General features: G+C 42.0%; 1 protein-coding gene across 4 annotated transcripts in view; it reads left to right on the top strand.

The window, feature by feature from the left end:
* The first annotated feature begins 1164 nt into the window (after positions 1–1164).
* LOC119560845 (hemicentin-2) overlaps positions 1165–22949 on the top strand; it is an 80950-nt gene continuing 59165 nt past the window's right edge. For 2 of the 4 annotated variants that reach the window (XM_037874500.1, XM_037874499.1), the window contains exon 1: positions 1165–2136. In XM_037874500.1, coding sequence (XP_037730428.1) covers positions 1998–2136 — 139 coding nt within the window. In that variant the 5' untranslated portion in view covers positions 1165–1997. The remainder of the gene's footprint in view (positions 2137–22949) is intronic. The other 2 variants (XM_037874502.1, XM_037874501.1) reach the window with 1 other exon arrangement.

The raw sequence follows: 22949 nt of genomic DNA, 5'->3' as shown, positions 1-22949 counted from the left end.
AAAAAAAAAGAAAACCCACTGTGGAGTGCAGAAGGGAAATGCGCAACGCAGCCCAAAGGTGTCAAGCGGAAAATAAAGCATAATAATGGCTGCAGCCCCGGGAACAAAGGCCTGAACATTTGGGAGGTTGTGGGCGGGGTTACGGAACTCAGACATACATCAGTCATTTAGGAGGCGAAGAAGAGATGGTTAGCTGCGTAGGTGACGCATTATCCGTCTGACGATGACATCCTGAAAACTTTACCATAAGTAGTACATATCGTGTGTAGGGCTAAATTATAGAGGAAGTAGAGAGGGGGTAAAAGCCCCAAAATGTGGTAATAATTCATGCAAAGGCCCCAGGCATCATCAAAGAAAATATCAAATGAGGAACAGCTCCATCTTATATACTTAGCATAGGGCTTAATAATAAGCCTCTTTTACCAGAATATGCTCTTAGTTTTTTTTGATAATTAAATAAGAGTTATTTGTATACTTCTTTTAAAAAGTCCTTAGATCATATTTAAAAAAATTTTAATTACTTTTGTAAATATATAACTAAAGTTCAAAGGTATTTAATCACAGTCATTTTTTAGTTTTTGTATTTTTCCACTATAAAAAAAAAATGTCTTTCAAAATATTAAAGTTATTTTATGACTCATAAAAACAGGTAAAAATAGCGATAAAAATTAGAACTTTATAAGAAAAGTTTTAAATTTTACGAACCTTAAAAATATATCCATCTAAATTTGATTCCTTTACAGTTTATATGATAGGAAAATATTACAAAGAAAGTCTTAATTTTTACGACCCCTAATATAAATATGCCATCTTAACTCGATTTCTGTACAGGTTATGTAATAGGATTATCGAAAACCATGCAAACTAACATGATATTGTTCTGTCTATCTCTTTTCAGTTTTATGAAGAAGATGCGAAGGCCCGACTCCTGACAGAGTCCAGACCCAGATCCCCAGTCCAGTTGCGAGTCCTTGGGAGGGACTGCGATCTGATTTGCAGGATTGAGCAGGGCGAGCGATAACCATAACCGGAATAGCGGCCAAAGCAATTTGAATTCGTGCATGCAGCGCAGGGAGCTAGAAAGAGAGCGCTGCTGTGTACACACTCACTCCATCTCTGTCCGTTTCCGGTCGCCTGCAACTGTGTGAGTGCGTGTCCGTGTTCGAGCTGTGTGTGTGCGTGTGTATTTCGTGTAAATAAATGCAATGCAAAAGGGGAAACAGAAATAGCAACACCAGAAGAAACAGGAATAACAAGCGAAATGGCAAAAAGTGCAGTTAAGCGTGGAAATTGCATTAAAAATTGAGCAAAAAATTGCGAAAACAAAAAGTGGCGAAAAGACAAAAAACGGAACAAACAAAGACGCAAAGCGAAACGCCGGAGTTAACGAGCGCTAAAAGGCAAAAAAATCTGGAAAATAAAGAAAATCAAGCAGACAGTCAGACAGAAACAGAAAAAAGAATAAAGTTTTGATTGAAATTTTCATTGTGCTTTCATCCTTTCTGGATTGTGTAAATTTCTGATTAAGCCACACGACACCCTCAACAAAACTCGTGCCGCGAAAAGTAAAATAATATACCCCCACGCAACACAATTCGATCTATCGAAACTTGGCAGCAAATATCAAATATCGAAGAACTTTTTACGTAATCGAGCAACAAAGCAATTTGGCAGTTCGTGTTTCATTATTTTTGTCATGACAGTTCGGGCCTACGTTTTGCTATATTTTTTATTGTTTATGCACAGCAAGATCGCCGCCTGCGGTTGCCCTGGCCATAAACAACCCAACTGACTGATATACAAAATTGAGCCGTGAACACTGAAATTCGAGTGCGAGTACGAGTGAGTCGGGCAGGAAAAGTCAAAGTCAGCAGGCAGCAGGCAGCAGTTGGAACTGGTAGTCACACCCCACCTAACGTCCACACAAAACACCCCGAGAACTCGGGTCGTTGACAAAGTAACGCATTTAGTGATAAGAGCCAAACGACTTTGGCGAAATGAGCAGCCAGAACACCAGGAGCACCAGGATCCAAGGGGGCCCCAGGAGCAGGAGGAGCACAAGGACGAGCAGCGGCAGCACGGAGATGGGCCAACTATTGCTCCTTATCGGCATGGCAGTCGCATCATGTTTGCCGGGTAAGTGTCAACAGCAGTCCCTGCCCCTGTCCTCTGTCTCCTGTTTCCTGTTAGCTTCCCGGACTTATCAGCCCCGGAATTAATGCAAATATTTAACGTGCTTTTTTATGGATTTGTCGTCGTCATGCGGCTCACTTCATTCATCTACCCGCCCTTCCTAAAGACTTCAGCCTACATCCTTCGAGGTCCTGTCATAATAACGAGCAGTGTGGAGCCGGGGAGAGCAGCTCCTGCTCTCCACTTGACATGACTTGTAAATGGCTTTCGATTAAGTTGTCACATTAGCATTAATCTCGAGCTCCGAGCAGCAGCCATCTTCGAGCTCATTGAAGTTCAATCAAGTTGTCTGGCTTTTCCCATCCCTCTATTTTTTCCATCTCCCCTTGAGAGTAAGAAACGTGCTAATGAGCCGTGAGCTGATGAGTTCACTCTCTTTTTAACCATTTTCCCAAGGTTTTTCGAGGTGATCTAGGTCAGACGAGGAGATCTACGTATAGGGTTACTCCTCACTCGCGTGTAATTGAAATATAATTACTCGCCTGAAAGCCGCTTAAGTCGTTCAGCCTTTAAACTCATATATATTCATCATTTCATTAACAATTCAGGCATTTTACAGCATGGCTGGTGAATTTAAAATGAGTGCGAACGGCAATCGTTTTAATAAATATTGCTGCTTGTTATGAATATGCATTCGCCATTATCCCGAATGTTGTTTCCTCACAGGCGTAATCCGATAATCGTATGGGATCGGAAAGTGGGGCTTAAGGCAATTACCGAAACCAATTGGTTTTAAATTTAAGAGGGCTGTCCATCATTGTGATGCCCCCTTCGATTTGTTTGGGTCTTCTAATCTAAATGACGAATTTAGTGCCAAGTTCACATGGGGATTACGTATACGCAGCGTGGGCACACACCCATAAAAACATTGGGGCTACGTAAATGATAGTTTTCTAGGTTTGTTTTTGGGTATTTCTATTTTTTATTTATCCATCACAAATCAGCAGATGGGATCGGGGTTTGTCATTTGATTTCGGTCGCACGGTTCAAAGTCCCTTTCATTTTATTTGGCCTTGTTGCAGTTTGATTCGCAATATTTTCATTTCCATTTACAGCAGCAAATTCGGGGCTCTATTTGTGTTTAGTCTTTGCTCTCTATTTGCTCTCTATTTGTATTGTTTTGCTAATTCGAACCATTTTAAATGTTTTTGGTTTCGAGGGGGGCTTTGTTTGTGTTTACCCAGTGAGCATTTCTAATATTGCTGTTTGTGTTTGCCTTGGCTCCTCTAATTCGGCACCGAAAATAGTTAATGCGAAATTAATTTCCGAATTGAACAGAGGCTATAAATAAAACATTCACTTCGATTGGAACGAGCTTTTCCTTTCATGCTCTCCGCTTTTATGGCAGCGACAAAAATTGGTCTCAATAAAAATTTACGTTTCATAAAATTTATTATGTATGCAACGCAAAGGGGGGTCCATGGGGGTCAAATCAAAGCGGGAATGACCGAAAAACAACAAGGAAATGAACGACTTTATATGCAGGATAATGGTCAGGACATCATGTTAGCGAGAATTTCTCACGTATGTGAGTTTCTGTGTGTGTGTGCTTGTGGCACTCAAGCAGGCGGAAATTTATTACGACCCTGAAAGTGAGTGTGTGTGTGTGCGGTTGTAGATCTGATCGGATTGGACAATCCTTGCCCCATTCTGCCACTTGAACTTCGGACAACTATTCGGTTTTATTCGAAATCATTGACCAAATTCTTAAGTAATCAAACTGAAAGTTTCCCTCTATCTCAACTGTGCCCGATAAGAGCTTTCCACTCGCCCAGATAAATACAAATCATGCAAACTGGCCAAAAAAGCAGCTGAGTAAAAAAGTTCAACATGACTTTTCAATTTTGGAATGTGTTTAATGGGCTCTGGGGTGTACGGCGGATCCGTATCGCCACTCTGCCATGTGTGTGTGTGTGCAAACAGCTGACTGTTAATGGAAATTGGTGCCATATCACTCGTTCCCCATAAACTGGCAAAAGTTTAGATCGAAAAAAGTTAAGCTCCTAGCAGGCAACTTGGGGGAGGCAACTTTTAATGGCCCACTAAAATAATGAAAGTAAAGACCTAATCAAACCAGTTTCAGGTAACGCAGGTTCAGGTCAATCGATATTGTGCAAAAATAGTATATGAACAAGGTTAGGACTCAGCAGAAATCGAATACGACGAATAACAAAATAGGGATATTAATATTATTATGAATACCGCTTAATAAAAGTGAAACTTTATGGGTAAAAGTAATATGTTATAGGTAATTAAGTTTGGCTTATGGAAGGGAAAGTCAGAAATCCCAAACCTACTTAAATAAATCGTTGTCACGTGTGTGTAACAATTAAAGAAAATCGCGACCTGCAGAATTACGTGAGGAAGAGAGTGGAAAATATGGGAAAAATTGTCGCCGGCGGTTGCCAAGGAACCGGCACGTAATGAAAATATTGCGCGGATGTAAGTGTACATATGTATGTCCTAGTGAGGTGGGTGTGGTGTTACACACAGTAGATATGGTTTGTAAATCAGGGCCAAATCCAAAGGCGTTTGTATGCGACGCCTGATTGCAAACAGCTTCCCGTTGGGGCACGCGCCTAATTAAATAAGAGAACGCAGCATTTCGGGCTGAATTGAGGATGCAGATGAGAGTGGGGAATAGCATGGAATCGTATCCTGGCATCGAGACAACCAGGACAGCAAGGACAACAGCACACCGGCTGCTTAATCCGCAAACAAAGCAAGTGTATAGAGGGCTCCCAGCGGACGTGGCGCGGTATGTGTCCTGTCATCGATTTCCCAGCTTTCTGCTCCTCAAGGACCAAAGCATATTTTCGCCTAGCAAAATTATGCACAAATTTTTCAACCGTAGCTGTGCTTCTGGGTGTGTGTGTGTGTGAGAGAGTATCTGTGTGTTGGCAAACAAAGTCGGGCAAATATGTGCATGCACACACATCCACAGGAGGTGCGGGTAGTGGAACCCCCCCGGGTTGGTAAAGCTTTTCTAATGCAAAAGAAGCCAAAAAACAAAGCAAAGGCCAAGGGAAGCTGCTATCCAGCTGCCAGTCATGGTCTCATCTAACTCATATCCCTTCTTCACTTTTAAGTTTGGTATTCTACAGATGGAACTCGAGCGGGGTTTTAAAATCATTATTTAATTATTTATTTTTTATCGATAAGCAATGTGGCATAAAGAAACATGGTTAAATGTTAATGAAGATTGTAAGCCCTGTTTTCTATTTTTTTGATTATGCCGCTTGCTTTCTATAATAGAAATTATATTCATATTATTTTATTTTCGTTAAGCACAAATCTAACAATAAAATACAATTAAATGGAGACATTTTTCTACGTCTTCCCACTATATGGTCCAATTTTATTGTGCTCTGCTAAAATTATGCTTTAGTTTTGTATTGATGAATTTATGGTGGTCTTTGAACTTAAATTATATGTTTTTATTATTATTTAGGTATATTTTTAAAAAGGTACATGGCATAAAAATATGTGATTAAGACTAAAGAAAGTTAGTAGTCCATTTTATTTTATTTTTTAAAAATATTTTCACAAAAGATAAATAATAATGTTACAAATCCCTTATTAAAACTGGAGTGTCAAGACTTTTTCTCCGTGTCCCCATTGCTTTTAACAATTTTACTGTGCCCTGCTAAATTTCGCACAGATTAAGGATCTTTCCAGCTGCATTTGAAGTCAAGTTGAGTTGTTGTGATGTGTTTTTTCGGGTTTCATGGCCAAGGGGTAGCCAACGCTGGGGGGTAGTTCCAACCCCATTGGCAAGGGAGCTGGGGGTCACGGTCGTGTTCCCGGCTGCCTGTTTCCCTGCCCTTTTGGCAGCAAACAACATTCATTATGCATACATTTTAAATTGTAAATTTCACTACCTTGCATTCAGAAAAACCCCTGGCCACCCGGTTGGGCTGCCAAAATGGATTTGGTGGCAGCCACAGCTCCTGTTCCGGCTTTTCGGCTCCTCGTTCCGGCTGAGATGCTGTCAGCTTTGGGCAGGGCTAAGACCCACTGATGCGCTTGATGAGCTTTTGGCCATATTGTTTGAATTTTTACCAACTCGCAGGCTTAGACCGCCTTGCCGTAAGCCCCTTGTTCCGCTCTTCATCCTTTTGTTGGCACTTGGCTAGAATAATACTGCCAAATTGAATTGTGTCAGCAAGGGAATAAATCAAAAACTTTCTACCGGTTAATCGGTTTAACTTCTTGTACACATTTTCCCATTAGAAGACCAAGTTTATTTGTTAATGAGTTGATCATTTTCATGCACCTAACCGAGTGCTTGAGTTAATTTGATTAAATTTGTTGCTCCATCGGCATTCCGACAACAAATTGTGGCCATTTAAAGTGGCCCTAAAACTTCAAACTGCTTAGAAAGTATTATGTGAGCAGCCAGCCAAATTGAATATCTCCTTTCAAAATTGCCATGACAACTGAGCGGTGGGGGATTGGAAAAGGAAATTCGAGAGCCAGAGCCACCGAAAAGTTTGTGGCGCCTCAAAACTTTTGTCTGTATGTGAGGCATTGGATTTTGGGGCATAGATCAAAAACGCAAAAGGAGTTTAGGTTAGGGGCTCAAACTGGGGTCTGATGGCGATGATGGAGATGACGATAATGGGCATTCAGGCAAGTAGGCAAATCCGAAGGAAGGCAGGGATTGGAACCCAGAACTCCGCACTCCGGACCCCGAACTACCGACTCCCGACAGGTTGCCATTGTTGGCAAGTGGCAACAAAGTCAGGCAAACAAAATCCGGCCAGAGGAGATATATCTCTGTCTATGGACTCCGGACTCGGGACTCCTTTCTCCTTCCTCTTACACACATGCCAAAGCCTTTTGGGTCAAAAACTTTTCAAATACCTAATCCCCATGCCAGTGGTAAGAGTATGGGGTAGCAAAAACGGAGGCTTAGGTCTCCGTTTCAACCTGATTATAAATAGAAAATTGTGAGCTTTCTTGGGGGTCAAGCGTGTGTGTGTTGGCCATGTCCTGAACGGTTTCGCCCATAAGTCTGTCTTCTAAGCTGATTCTCAGCTCTATTAATAGCTGATTGGCTCGGCCGAGCTGCACCTGTCATATTGATTCGGTTATGACAGCGGGCGTATGCCACCTGATCCCTGCCCAAAAGACTAAGTGGAAAACCCTGTTGTTGCCTTATGTTTCCACCGGAAAAGCTTAAAGAGTTTTTTACGACCATGCTGTTTTACCTTTCGGTATTTTGGCAAAAGTTTTTGGCCATTCCCAAAATGAGCCAGCTCTCGCATGCGTCTTTCGACCGAGCAGAGGAAATCTATTTGGGGAAATTCCAACTATTTGGCGTGCTGAACCGGCCCGCCCAAAAGCCAGTGTAAATTGTTGTCGGCAGCCACATGAAAGAGAGGACTTAGATAATTGAAACTGCGAGCGGTTGCCCCAGCAATGCCCGACCGAACTTTACCCCGCAGTATCAGTAAAAATTAACGACGCTTTCCCGCTTTTCTCCCTTTGCGTTGCGCCAAAAGTTGGCGTAGATAAGGCCAAAACAACAAAGTGGTAACTGGAAATTGGTAAGCCAGCTGAACGGGGCATACACGGAAAGAAAACACATTGTGACTATGTAAAGCCAGAAAAAGTTAGAAAGGGGAAAGGTCTTGTTCAAAAAATTTTGATTTAGGAACCCCTTCTTACTTTTTCGAAAATAAACTTTCTTAAAATCAAGACGAATGTTCTCTTAAATAGAAAACCGAAAACCGACATATAGAGAGAGACTTTTAAGAGAGAATATGGTTTGTTTTTCTGAGTGTATAGCCCAATCTGCTTTAGAAATATGAAAAAATGATAGAAGAATAGGTGATATTCAACTTCAATGAACATAATTCGTACTAAATTCATTGTTTTTCGTATACATTAAAAGAGCCAAGATAATACCCTGCATATCGATCCTAATCTGTTATTTTTCCGTGTAGCTCGTAAAGCTAGACCCAATCGATATTGCCCTACGTCGCGTCACGTCACAGCCAAGCGAAAGCAAATAAATCACAATATCTTGTGGCAGCGGACAAGTCGCCAGTCGCTTGAGGTGAGTCCTTGACCACAGGATACGGGATACAGGATACGTGGGTGGAGGAGTGGCAGTATCGGGGCGGAAGGCAGCGCGTCAAGTTATCAAATGATTTATTTACGAGCCCGCCAGGCAAACAAACAAGCCCGTGAGGAGTATGAATTTCCAGGGGGCAGGGACAATTTGCCGAAACGACTAAAGCGTGCCAAGTGTGGAGAAAATGTCGCAGGCAAGTTCAAAACTCTTGAACCCCGGATGTTGGCCAAGAATTATAGCCGAAAAGTGGACTTCAGGCTGAGTCCTTAAATGGGACACTTAAAGCGCGAGGCTTTTAATAAACATGTCACACAAATCGATTCGAAACCAATAGCCAGATGATGCCCCTCCTTTGCTGTCTATCTACTGATTGTCCGCCTGTCACAGCGGCATATTTCACAAATGAAATTTAATCATTTTAAAAGCCATTCAAAATTGACAAAAAGGACAACTGGTGGCCAGGACCCTGCCTCCTTCTAAATCCCTGCCTTTGCAGCCAGCCTCTTCATGTTTATGAATATAAATTAAGATGTCCGCCTCGCCCGCCTCCCACACATTAATTCATTTACCTGCCGCTGAGAGAGTCTTAAATTGAAAAAGTAATTCAGGGCCCACTGCCAGGACCACCCAACGCCCCATAGCCCACATCCCACATCCCACATCCTACAAGCCAACAGCCAACGCAATTTGCGGCAGAAACCACAGAAATTTATGTTTTAGCCAGGTGAGCGTTTGGAGGAGCTGCGATTCGAGTGCGAGTCGAGCGCGCGCACATACAATAATTTTCAATTTAAAGGTAATTTTAACCCGCACACACATACACCCATAGAAGGACTGAAACAGCAGCAGCCAAAAGCATTTCGGCCATAATTTAACTTACAACAAGTTTCAATAAGCCATAGGTGGAAGCCCCCTTTTGGCCACCTGGCTGCGTCCTGCTTCCTTCCTTTCACTTCCACATCCACTTTTACCTCCACTTGCACCTATGTGTGTGTGTGTTGCCAAAGTGGATTTAGCCATAAAATGGCAATGTGCCGCAGCAGCGACTACGACGAAAAAGCACAACAAAGTTAAATGCAGTTGATTTTTGTTGCCCTCGGCTACTCGGCGAAATAGCCAGGCGAGGCGAAGGAGATTTTTGAAGTAACCGCAATTCATATTTCATACAGCCGTTGGCCATAAAAAGGGCTGAAAGGAGCAAACGACTGGAATAGCGTGAAGAAAATGAAAATGAAAATGAAAATGGGAGGGAAAATGACGCAAGACGAAGGAGGACACAGGAGACCTTAGCCCCCGCCCGACTTCGCTTGACTCCTTTTTGCACCGCCAGTCGCCACGCGAGGATCTCGTGGGTTAAGCGAAGGAGCAAAGGTGGTGCAAAGTGTTTGCAAAGTAATTTCCGTTTCCTGCTCGCCTCGAGTGGCAGGTGAAGCTCCGCTCCGCTCCTTTCCCCTTGAATTCCTCCCCTTCCTACAGAAGGGCTAAAGGAAGGCTTACGCCTGGCACGCTCATTAAATTGCCGTTTCAGCACATGCATAAACAGACCGAACAGCTTCATGTACTTGTCACCCCTGACCAAACCGCACTAAGCACCTAAACCACCTGGAGCAGCCAAGAGCACCCATCGCCATCTGCACCACCCAAACACCACCAGTGGTGCATGGCCATCCCACTTGGACACTTTAATCCCAAACGGCACTCAGACGGCGAACGGCGACGTAAGTCCATAAAATCCAGAAGCGGAAGCGAATGCGCTGCATGTGAAGTGCATTCGAAACGTGCTTCTCGACAGGATTTCGGGTTTGAAAACCATTTAAATGCCGGTTGAAATGCAGACACAACAAGACCGCCTCCATGCAGTCCCGAAAATCAATAGCCCCAAAGCGGAGAAGCTAACTGGGCCAAACGAATGGGGAACCGAAAAATTATTTTCCAACTAACAAGAGATAGAGCGTTAAAGACTGGTCAAATTAAAAGGGTAATCGTTGAGAAGCAGATATCTGTTTTTTAATAAGCTAGCTTCTGTTTTCACTTAGTTCTGTAAAGTAATGGTTTGGGAAATCGAAAATAATCATTGAGGGGGCTATAAAAATCCCAAGGTTTGCGAAGTAACTTTTAAATGTCTGAAAGAATGCAGTAAGTTATGGATTGAATGAATTCGATGCACATCTGAGTTGAAAATATATTAATGCATACTTTTAGGTACCTAAAATCATATCTAAAAGCGAATGTGTACTGTAGTGAATTTCGTTTTTATATATTTACTTCCCTTGTGAACATTTTGTCATATCATTACTAGCATTCTATGAGTATTTTCGGCCAATAATTAAATAGCTAAGTTTAAATGGAAAATATCTTTTACTAACAAACGTATTCTAACTAGTATTTTTTAAGTATCCCATTTCCTGTTAAGGGTTTTCACGTTCAACATCTTAAAGCAAGTCACAAAAACCTATCGAATGTGAGAAATGGCAGCTCGCTTGTATAACATCTGTCCCACCAACGATCGATACATTTAGCCGTGTAGCTTTGCGTTATCCAATCAAACAGGAATCAGCCACATCAAAAAGTCGTTTGAGAAAAGTTGTATTATTTTTTTTTTAGTCCCACAAAGAGGTCGTTTGATTATGCAATTATAGGGGTATTTTGAGGGGCCAGGGAACGCGGGTCAAAGAATCGGTGTAAAAAATAAACTTGTTTGTCAGGAACAGGCAACAGCCGGAAGTGGCAGGGATCGCATTCAGTTAATTTGATTACGCGGCCAAACAAAAGTAATCATAATAATCCGAAAATAATAATGGAAACGGAAGGCAACAAACAAACAGTGGTGGCAGCGGCAAAAACTCCATTAACTCATAACTATTAACAACTACAGCAACCGACAACTCGTAAACAACGGCCCAACTTATAATGGACACATGTACAGGGCAGTGGCCCAAACACACCGCACACACACAGATAGAGCTACAAAACCGCATTACACACACTGGCACAGGCACACGGGCACACGCACACTGGCGCAGGCTTACAACCACAGGCTCATTATCCTTTTTAATAAAGCTTATCAATGCCAGGACATGCGAGCTGCCAACAGCAGCAGCGGCAGCAGGACGACCAGTTGGCCAGCCAATTATCCCGACTCACATTCTCACTCACACTCGCGCACACTATCCTGGCCAAAGGATCCTGTGACAAGACTCCTCCGGTGACAAGAACAACGAACAGCCAACTGGCAGCAACAACATTAACAATGCCAGCGACAACAACGACAGTGAGAAACAACCAACAACCAACAACCAACAACGAACAACGATGAGAACGACAAACAGTAAATTCAAAGATAATTTATTATAGCGACACCTGTAATTACCATGAGCCATAAAATAATACCCACATGCATCTTCCACAGAAAATGGGTAGGTGTGTGTGTCTCCCAGCAGAGATTAATTGTGGACTCCAATGGCAGGGGGGCCTCCCCTTTTTTCGTGTGTGCCTGCCATCTTAATCAGGACACACACGGAAAACTAAATATGAAATTGCCACATTTTATTGTGTTGCGGCAACAATGTTGTGGGGCCAAGCACACACATAAACGCTCACTTTTCACTCGACCTATCAAAAATCATGTCAATCCTGTTTAGGTTGTTCTTACAGAATGCTCTTTAAAAAGAAAAGACTTATTAATAAGATCAAGACCTTTAAATTACATGTTAGTAACTTACTTTAACCCCAATATGCTTAGCTTAAGAGATTTATAAATTGCACTCAAAGATATTATGTATTTTTTTATTAAAGATTTTATGGGTTTATATTTACTGAGTATTATCTGGTATTAAAAAAAATTTCTTTTAAGTGTTCATTTTATTTTACAAAAACTTTGTTTTTTAGCATTCTTTTTCAGTTCTATAAAATATTATGAAAGCTAACAATAGTTCAAATTTGTATACTAAAGAAAAATGTATTAATTCATAACAAGGATGTTTTTTTTGCTTCGTTATAGTTGCAAACATTGCAACACTTTTATTCGTAATACAGTTTTTAGGGTATTCCCTGTGCTGCTCACCTAAGCTTGCGAAATCCCCTTTAGTTTTTTATTGTTTCTGCCCCGAGCTGGCAACACTTTAATCTTGTTCAGCGCTCCGCAACACACGCACACGTACATATTTTATATTTATGCCCGTGTTTGTCTGACTGTCTCTCTAACTCACTGACTGGCAGCCCCGAGTACAACCCCCCCCCCCCCCCTTTTGTGGCATAGCCCCCATTGCCCCCGCCCATGGATCCCGAGAATTCCGTGACTCCCGTGACTTGTAGGTATTTTGTGGTCGTCGGTGCGGCATGAAACTAACAACAAACAGCAGTTGTGGGAACACAGGGCGAATACTTTCTTTCGCACAATACGCTTATCCTTTCGCATCCGGTAACTCCCCCCAGGACCCCTAAACCACCGATCCTGTGGAAACCACCCACCCCATCCTTGATTGATGTGCTTTTGGCCTGGCTTTAGCCTTACTATGGCGCGGTTTCTCATTTTATTGCTTGTCGCTTTTTGTTTCGTTTTGGCCTTTTGTCTACGGTTAGGTTGTACTCCGTCCCTCATCCTTCGTCCTTCGTCCTTTATCCTTCGTGCTGCCCTCCGTTTTCGTGAGCCGTTGCGCAGTGCAAGTTGCCGTAATCACATACGTCAGAAATTATGTTCTTTCGCCATTTGAAATGACAACAATTTCCTCCTGCAGTCGTGTCACGTCACTTGGTGGCCCTTTGGGTGTGAGAAATCTTTTCAGCTGAAAAGCGTTGCAGGTGTATCCGGTGCCACTATCAACCGACTGTCTGCCCGGATATCTTTTTAATTACACTAAAACGTGCCGAGTCCCCCCGAATGGAGGTCACTTGGGCTAACGAGCGCCAGTCGCACTCCCTGAAAATATATCCTTCCTTCCTGAACAAGGACCCATCCGTCACACGTGCAAAACGGGGTGATGGTGATGGTGGTGGCAAACAAACAAAAAAAAAAAAAATCCCAGGAGTAGGACACACTAATCCGATTAGTTTGGGCTGACATTTTGTGCCTGCAAAGTGCAGCCGGTCCCCAAAAGGATCCTCCGGCTCATTCATTCATTTCATTCAAATGTGACAAGCCGACAAAATCCACAAAAAAAATAAAAACCAAAAGGAAAAGTCCCAGGCCAGACAACAAAAGTGGAATAATTAAAAACAACGAAAAAGCGTGAAAGCGGAGAAATAAATTTATCCCGGCAAACATGACTCCGAAAATGGGTCGACATGGAAACTAGATTTGCCCAGACATTTTGATGGCAATTTTTGTGCATCCTGTTGGAGTCTGTGCGAGATGAAAGGAAGTGCAGAATGCACCCGACCATATAGCCGCCTTATAGACGTGCTCTATTCATTTTGCCCCGCTTTATGGCCGGGCACTTAAGCGACAACCTTTCCTTCATCTCGCCCAAGAGCGGTTATTTTTATCACATCATATTTTATTTTAACGGCAATAAAGCGTAATTTAATGAGCCTATAAAATGAAAATACATTAGAGGGCGATCTCAGTCAGCATCCTGGCGGGTTCCTTGTTAGAAAAGGGACTACCTGCGTCGCCACCGCCGTCATCTTGTGGGCCATCTGTCAGCGCGGCTCATTTTTATGCCAAATTAAATGTCTTTCAGCTCGACCGAGATTTTCCCCTGCTTAGAACAAGGGGAAAGGAAAAGTTCACAGGAAGAAAAAGTCTAAAAATAGCCCATAAGTATCAGGAAATAAAACTTTATATTGTTTTTAAATTTTATTTCAAAAAGACCATAGTGATTTTTATTTTAAAGCTTCCAATTTTTTTACTTCTCTCCACAAAATATAAAAGTAGTAAACAAAGTATTTATTTATTGTACTCTGTTGCCAAAAGTTTAAAACTTAAGGTACAGGGAGGAATCGGCCATAGTTGCTAAGACTTTCGGCCGGACTAAATTGTATTTACAGGTTTACTTAATAACTAGAATTTTACATATGGGTGGGAAGAGAAGGAGATTAACAATTTAAATGAGTTGAAGTAGGTTAGCTGATTTGAGAAAGTTAAGAATTTGCTGGATATTTTCATATGAAGGGTTAATTAAGAGATCAGATAGTTTTATATTTGAGTTACTAGGTCTATGTGTTTGAAATGCGGTGCAGTCGTTGAGGATATGTGAGATCGATATGGCGTCTGTGGTGCAGAATCGGCATTGGCTGTTTATTGGCTGGGAGAATCGGTATTCGTGTGTCAGTTTTGTGTGTCCTAGCCGAAGCCTAATGATCTTGGTAATTTCTTTCCTTGGCAAGCTGCAAAGTTGTGTGTTTTTGGCGTAGTTGTTGATGCTTATCATCTCTGGGTTAATGGCTTGGTACCAAGGGGATGCTTTCTGTTGTAGGTTTGTGTTGTTTTGAAGTATATTCGTTTTTAAAAGTTTGTTAATGTCCGTGCGGTTTAGATTTGGGGTGGAAATTAGGGGTGATCTTGTTGCATCTTTCGCTGCTGTGTCGGCGCATTCGTTACCTTTGATCCCAATGTGACTAGGGACCCAGAGTAACATGATTTTTGGGGCGAGTTTTATGATTAAGTCCCGGATCGATGTAGTGTAAAATGACACGTTGTTACAATTAAGGACAGCTTCCAAGGTTGACAGTGAATCGGAACAAATGCAGGTTTTACCTCTTTTCTTCTCGGCTATTTTAACAGCTTCCAGAATCGCGATTGCCTCTGCTGTGTATACTGAGGAGTAAGTTGGTAGGACAGCTTGCTTGATAATTTCCTCTTCTGTGGTAACTGCTAGCCCTATTATTTCTTTGTTTTTGGACCCATCGGTATATAAGAAGGAAAATTTCTTCTTTATAAGGTTGTGTTTGATGTCCAGGAACTTTTTCAGGTAAATATCTTTGTTCGTAGTCGATTTCTTGGCACTGCTTAATTGGATATCTATTAAGCTTGTGTCCATAAGCCAGGGTGGTTTTATTGATTTGGGCTTGTAAGGAGCTTGGGTTGGGATATCGAGGTGTTGGCAGCTATTAATGCATTGGTTGATGGTAGAGTTTCTGTATTTTTTATTTTTGTTTTTGGAGATCCGCTGTATGATTTGGTTGAGCGGGGTATCTTTGGCCTGAAGAATAGTGTGGATTGATTTTGCTTTTAGGTATTCGGTTCTATTTTCTATTGATTGGATGTTTGCTTCAAGGTAGAGGTTATTTGTTGGCGTAGAGCAAAAGGCTCCTAATGATGTTCGTAGTGCGGAATTTAGTAGGGTTTTGATTGGTTTTAGCATAGATTTCTTTGACGTGCCGTATATAGGAAGGGCGTAATCTATCTTAGAGATGCATAGGCTTTTAACGATTTCGATTAAGGTATGTGGGTGGCTATTGTATTTTCCGCTGGATAAGCATTTTATTATGTTTAGGGATTTGTCTATTGATTTTTGTAGTTTCTTAATGTGGGGCTTAAATTTATATTTGTGGTCAAAATGTAGTCCTAATAACGACAGTTCCGTAACCGTTTTGATGGTCGTATCTTGTGTTGATACCTGGCATGAGCAGGCTCTCTTCCTGCAAATGTGGATGTGCTTGCATTTTGAAACAGAGAGCATTGCTCCTGATTTTTGGCACCAAGCGTTGATTTCGTTAAATAGGTTATTCAGGTTTATCAAGACATTTTTTTCTCGTTTTAAATTGATAAATATGTTAAAGTCATCGGCGTATGCTGTGTGGGAAAGGTTTTTGTATTTGTCTAAGATATCGGAGAGGCTGTTGAACGCGATAAGGAAAAGTATAACCGAAAGTGGGGATCCTTGCGGTATACCGTTGTGTAATGGTTGTATCGTCGACGTGCTATGATTGGCTCTAACTCTGATTTTCCTTTTTGACATAAAGTGTGACACGTAGTTGGTTATTATTGGACCACAGCCCCATGCCGAGAGTTGGTTAATGATTGTGTGTAGCCCTATTTTTTCAAAGGCTTTGGCAAAGTCTAGGGATATGATTGAGAGGTGTCTCTTTTCGTTGAGGGCTCTGTTGATAAGAGCGTCTGCGTAAAGCAGACAGTCCATAACGGATTTCCCTTTTTTAAATCCGAGTTGTCGGCTACTTAGTAGTTTGTTGGATGTTGCAAACCACCATAGCCGTTTCGAAATTATTTTATCTAATGTTTTTGATAAGCATGGATTGAGGGAAATAGGTCTGTAGGATTCTATTAAAGTTTTGTCAGTTCCTGATTTGTGTATGGGGATAATTATGCTAGTTTTGTAGGTCTGAGGAATGTGTGACTTTAGGATGATATTGAAGAAATTTATGATTCTCATTTTGACCGAGTTTGCGACGTGTTGGATCATTGGATAATTTATTTTGTCCTGTCCTGGTGTTTGACCTTTTAGGCTGTTCAGGGCGATTGAGAATTCTAAAAAGTTTATATCTTGTTCCATAAATAATGCTGTTCTATGTGTGTTACCTTGGTTAAGTGTAAGTAATTTTTGTTTTTCTTCGATGAAGCTTGTGGAAAATTGTGCGTCCTCTGAGCGAAGAGACCAGTGTTTTGCAAATGTGTCGGCAATTTGTTCCGGGCAAGTAAGGAGATTGTTACTATAGTTGTCCTTAATAGCATGGATATTTGTGGCTTTGTGGAGCCCACAGAGCTTTCTTATTTTATTCCAAATTGTTTCCGGCTTAGATTGTGGCGTGATTTTGGATGTTAGTTCAAAGAGGCTGTCTGCTTTGCTTGACCTTATTTCTCTTCTGTATTGGGCGTTCAGTTTTTTGTAGTTTATAAGGTTATTGGTCGACATATCTCTGTTGAAGATCCTCCAGGCCTTGATTTTTTCCCTTTTAAAATTTTCCAGTTTTTTATTCCACCAGGGGACGTTGTGGTGCGATCTTGGAGGTTTTGTATGCGGAATACTTTTGTATGCACTTTGAAGTATAATTTTGTTTATATTACTTGCTTCCTGGTTTATATTTGTTGACGATGGGATGGAATTACTAAGGATGTCTGTGAGTGTTTCAAATTTTTCCCAATCTGCGTTTTTTGTCACAAAACGTTGATTGAAATTGTCTTTCTTTCTTCTGCTGCTTGAGAACATGTCGATAGTAATTGGGAAGTGGTCGCTCCCTTGGAGAGAGTCGCTGATCTTGAAGTCACAATAAATTCTCAGGTCGGGTGAACAAAATGCTAAGTCGATGTGTGTGAGTGATCCATGGGTTGAGAAGTGAGTTGGTTGGCCGTTGTTTAGAATGATGAAGCCCTTGTTCAGGATGAATTTGCCTAGTATTCGTCCCCTACGGTTTATTGTGGGAGAACCCCAGTAACTATTCCAACTATTGAAGTCTCCTGTAAATAATGTTGGAGAGTTTCCTATAGGGACTATTGATTCCAGATCTGCTTCAGTAAATTTTCTATTCGGTGGGATGTAGGAAGAAACAATATTGACTTTTTTGAGAGATTTAATTTCCAGTGCTATGGTATCGAAGGAGTTTTGAAGTTGAATTATTGAGTGTTCTATTGACTTGTGTATCAAGATTGCTGCACCGCCATCTGGACTGTGCGAGGATGTGTAGTGAAATTCAAAGTTAACTGGGATAGGTAATCTTTGGTAATAGGTGATGTGGGTCTCCTGGAGGGAAACGATTTTTGGATTAAGGTTCTTTAGAAGAATTAGCAGTTCGTTGTAGTTGTTGAGGTAACCATTTATATTCCATTGGAGGATCTTTAGAGTCATTTTACATACGGCTTGAAGGATTTGTATCTGAAGAGGAGATGGCTTTAAGTTTTGCTCTAGTCATGACGGGGTTTTGATCGTTTTTCAGTAATCTTTTCGTTTTATTTGAGATGCTTAGAGGTAGGATTTTGGCTTTTCTTTTTGTTGTGTGATCCTGATTGGCGTCTTGAATTTCGGAACCGGATGACATGGGTTCATCTGGGTCAAAATTAGACGCGTTCGGGAGGGTAAACTCATCAGATTCGTAGCTTACCGTTTTGCGCTGCATAGGTGTTACTGTCGTTTTTGGTGGTTGCATTTGGCTAGATTGAGAGGAGGAAGCTTTGGCTGCAGAGGAGTATAGGGAGCCATCGTGGTGGCGGTTTTTGTAGATGGACCAGGCTGTCCTGTTGTCTACTTTATTTAAGGTCTTAATCGCTTGAACTTCCTTGTGTGACAAGAAAACTGGGCAGTTTCTGTCGCGGGCGTGGTGATCAGTAAGTGGTAGTTTTTTCTCCGTGCAGTTGATGCAGTTGGATTTGTTTAAGCATATTATACCTTGATCTGTGTTTTCATGAGCTGCTAGGCCACAGTTTGAGCAGATTGCTGAATTTTTGCAAAACTTTGCGGTATGTCCAATTCGCGAGCAGGTGATGCAGCGCATTGGAGGAGGGATGTGTGGGCGGACCTGGACTCTTTCGTATCCAATGTATATGTGTTCTGGGAGATTAGTTAGTTTAAATGTTAGTTTAATTAGACCTGTTTCATTTTTTTCAGTTTTTTGTGTTATTTGGCCAGGGGTATATTTGTAAATTTTCTCAACTTCATCAACCTTTTGAGATCTAAGGTTCTCTAATATAATTTGCTCGTCAATTCCTCGTAGATCGTTTGAGTAAATAACTCCTTTAGTGCAGTTAAGGCTTCGGTGCTCTGTAATTTTAATTGGGATAGTGATGTAGGGAGTATTTGAAGGTAAACTGAAGAGATTTTTTAGTTTTTCGGCTTGTAATAGGTTTTTGGTTAGAATTAGAAGTTTTCCGTCTTTGGTTTTTTTACAACTTGTCACTTCTCCTTGGATTGTATTGTCTATTGTTTTTTTAATGATGAATGGTGAGACTTCAGCTAGAGACTTGGAGTCGTCATCTGTCCTAGTCGCTATTAGGAATACTCCGTCTGGCGGATGCCTTCTCCAGATGTCCGGAGGGTCAGGCATGATGAGGTCAACAAACTTTAATGCTTCGTTAAAGCTGCCAAAATTGTTAGTTGCGTTGATCGGAAAGTAGATAAGCGGGGGCAATCTTCGCGTTTGTTTTGATTATGGGTTGGGATGCTGCGGTACTTTAATGATACGCGGAAGAACACGTCCGATGGCTTAGGCTGTCGAGAGTGAACTGAGTAAACAAAGTAAATATGAATACCATATATAAAAGAGCTCCTTCTTGAAGATATTTTTTTGAATACCTTTCTAAAAGATTTATTTATTATTAACCATTCTTTACAACAAACTTCCTTGTATTTCTTCAAGAAACCTCACATATTTTGTTCGTATAAAACTGAGCTTTAAAGTTATGATAGCTGCTCAAATACAACGACCAACTTTGTTTTCTGTGTGGGAGGACATTTATTTAGCGACGACGCTTCGCTTCGCCTCTGCGATTCCATTTCTTATACAATTTTCGCTGTCTAGCATATTACACATACGCCCCATATCTCTCTTGCTTACCGAGTCTCTTGGCCCGGTCTCCAAGTTCGCCATCCTTGGGCCTGGCTCGTGCCAGCCAGTTGGCCAAGAAGTTATATACCATGCCATACCCCCCAATCTTAGCCCCGTTTTGCATGTCTGGAAACAGTTCAGTGCCTGATATTCCGACTGCGACTATTTATTCGCTGTCTTCGTTACATGGCATGACATTGACTTTTATTTAAATGATTTCTCTCCACTGCAGGCCCCTTGGATTGGGTTCTCGGGGATTGGGCTGGTAGTTCGAGGAATCCTTGAATGGCAATAGACTGCTGTGCTCTTGCCTTCAGCTGTTTGTTTTCGCCTGGCAGCCATTGTGCTTGTTGACTGAATGCAAGTTGTAATAAATATTGCAGCCGTTCCAGTTCCACTTCCTTGGCTCACTGCTTCCTTTCGCTATAAATATTTGTTAGCCGTTTACTTTGCCATTGCTGATTTGTGATATCTGGTGGAAAATGTTTCCAGCTCTATTTCTGCAACTCCAGCTGCAACTCCAGTTGCTAATACATTAAGCATTGTGCAGCATTCGAAGGCAAATTGATATCATAAATATGGACATGTCCTATTCCTGCCAGCGAGCCGGCTCTTAAGTATGCAACACATTTGCAATGAATTCATATTAATTACCCCGATAAGAGCAGCCCTCCCCCCAAAAAACGCCCTGCCAAAACCCATTTCAGTATGAAAACGACATAAATTTGGCTGAAATGCAAAATCGATTGCATTTCGCAACATTTGCCTGGGGTTGGGCATTTGCAATGAGCACGGAGCATAATGCAGGCCCACATGGACATACGTGTATGGTATATTTTGTGTAATCAGAGCAGCAGCACACAATACTGGAAAATAAATTTTTAATTAACACAAATTTCGAAACTAATAAATTGGCACAATGTAGAATCGAACGGACAGTAGTGACATGCAATGAGGCCTTAATAATTTAGCCAAAAACACTGGGGGCGAGGGTAATACGTAGCAACATTGTTTGTTCAACGGGCGCAAAACTGATTTGACGCCGGCGGGCAAACAAGGAGCAGAACATTGTTATTATGCAATTACAAGGCGGCCCAGAGTTAATGCACTGGATGATTATTAAAATATTTTCAAGCCCCTCGACAAACACAGACAGGCGCGGTCCTCTCGTGTGTACATTTCACATAACAAATCATGTACAAACAATGTCACAGCAACACCTACAAAAGGGGGTTTTCCAGCTCTAACCTTTCAGTTTGGCCAGCAAATATTTGCACACACACACAGTGGGTTTGAGGGGTGGAAAATGGCCGGAAACCGCTGCTAAACGCTAGCGGATGTGGGTGAGCGGGTGATAGAGGGGTAGGGGTTGGGACGCAACAAGCGAGCTGCTGGCCAAAAACTTTGCCAATTAAACCAGAACCACTTAACCCAAAGTGATAACCCGAATGCCCCAAGCAAATCATGGCAGCGCCAGGAAGTAGCAGCGCGTTTCCATTGGCAGCGGGGCAATTCTCCCACCAATTAACTGGCAGGATAGCAGAATGGCTGACTGCCTGCCTGGCAGGACCTTATTCTATTAACCATGGTGCAAAACCTTCGAGCGGGCCGCAGTTTACGCTCAGTTAGCCCCGGGCAGCTCATAAACAATTTAAAATGTCATACATGGCGTATGCGCAACGCCATCGCTTACGCGTGCCAATTAAATAGTAGGTTAGGAATTATTTAACCCCCACAAGGAGCAGCGGCAAAAGGAGCAGCAGGAGGGCGACCTCAAGAAGGCGAGTCGTAAACAAGGCCAAAACACCCACACCCACTTTACGAGCTTGGGCGAAATACGTAAAGTTGTTTTTACGGCACCCACGACTACGTTGCGACGCATGAATGACATACAAGCCGGGTATCCTTGTGTATCCTTGTGTATCCCTGTGTGTGTGCTTGTGGTATCAGTGGCCAAGTAATTAAGCAAAGTACAATTTCGTACCATTAAGTAATTTCACTCCATTCATTGACCGACTGGCCAATGCCCACACCCCCATTGTTGTTGTTAATTTATCGCCGGAGCAAATGGACTTTCCTGGCCAAGCAAAAGCGAGTGCATAATGCCCCCGCAGCCCACGCTGCGTATGTGTAATGTGCTGGCTCATTTACGTGTTCGTTTCGTCTGCTATTAAAAGGGATTTCTGGCCAAGAGCAAAGGCAAAGCGAAAAGCTTATGCTCCAACGCGGCTTCTATTTAACATGTGGTCCACCTGTCTGCCCCTGCTTTCCTCCCCTTTCAGCAAATGTCAGCCGTAAAGTGTGCTACAGTAGGTCAGATGTTATCCTTTTTGTTTTGGCCGCTTTTGGGTGGGTGGAGGAGCTGTGTTTATGGTCGGTTAAGTCAGTAAGTAAATTTTAATGCTCTTTTCGGTTAGTTTATCTTTGCCTTATTAATGTCTTCTGGGGGGCAAAAGTGCAAAAGATTATGCGAGAAGTAAAAGAAGAGAAAGAAACTTCGATATGCATTTCGGCAGACAAGCAAACTTCTCGTCCTTGGACAACAAGAAATAACAATAAAGGCATGGCGAGAGCCCCAAAAAAGGAAAGCCCACGTCCTGTCTATTTGCCGGGGCTCCATGTTGTTTGTCCCCACTCAGCAGGTTCCGATTCCTATTCCTATTCCGATTCCGATGCCCCACAATTGGCCAAATGCCATGCCAACAAAGGAGAGGCCAAGCAAAACACACAGAGGGACGAACAGAAAAATGAAAACCAGTGCCGCAACCGCCAGTTGGTAACTGCCAACTGAAAGAGTAGCAACCACATGCACACACAATGCAAATGTGGCCAAGAACAGTGCAGAGTGTAGATGGCTAGATGGAGTCGGTTGCCGGATTAGCCAAGTGTCCTGCATGTAAATCGAAAAGTAGTTCATGTTGATCGGCATTTGATTCGGCCTACAAATTGCCGACAAGCGGTGCAATAAGACCTCTGGTAAGATGTTTCTAAGCCAAATGATTCCTCAACTCCGAACATGCGTATGCACATAAATAATGCTGCAGATGTTGAGACGGAAAAATTTATGAGCATCGAAAATAACAGAATGCCGGGCAACGACCGACATAAATTAAACTCTCTGGCAGCCAGGACATTTCTGCCTCAGTTGCACAAATTAATTTTATCGGAAAATGTTAAAAGTCAGCAAAAAATAAACAACCAAAACGAAATTCAAATCAAATTAAATTCCATGTCAAAT

The sequence above is a fragment of the Drosophila subpulchrella genome, unplaced genomic scaffold (genome assembly GCF_014743375.2).
Source record: "Drosophila subpulchrella strain 33 F10 #4 breed RU33 unplaced genomic scaffold, RU_Dsub_v1.1 Primary Assembly Seq354, whole genome shotgun sequence".
Lineage (NCBI taxonomy): Eukaryota > Metazoa > Arthropoda > Insecta > Diptera > Drosophilidae > Drosophila > Drosophila subpulchrella.
This window is presented reverse-complemented; position numbering and strand designations above follow the sequence as displayed.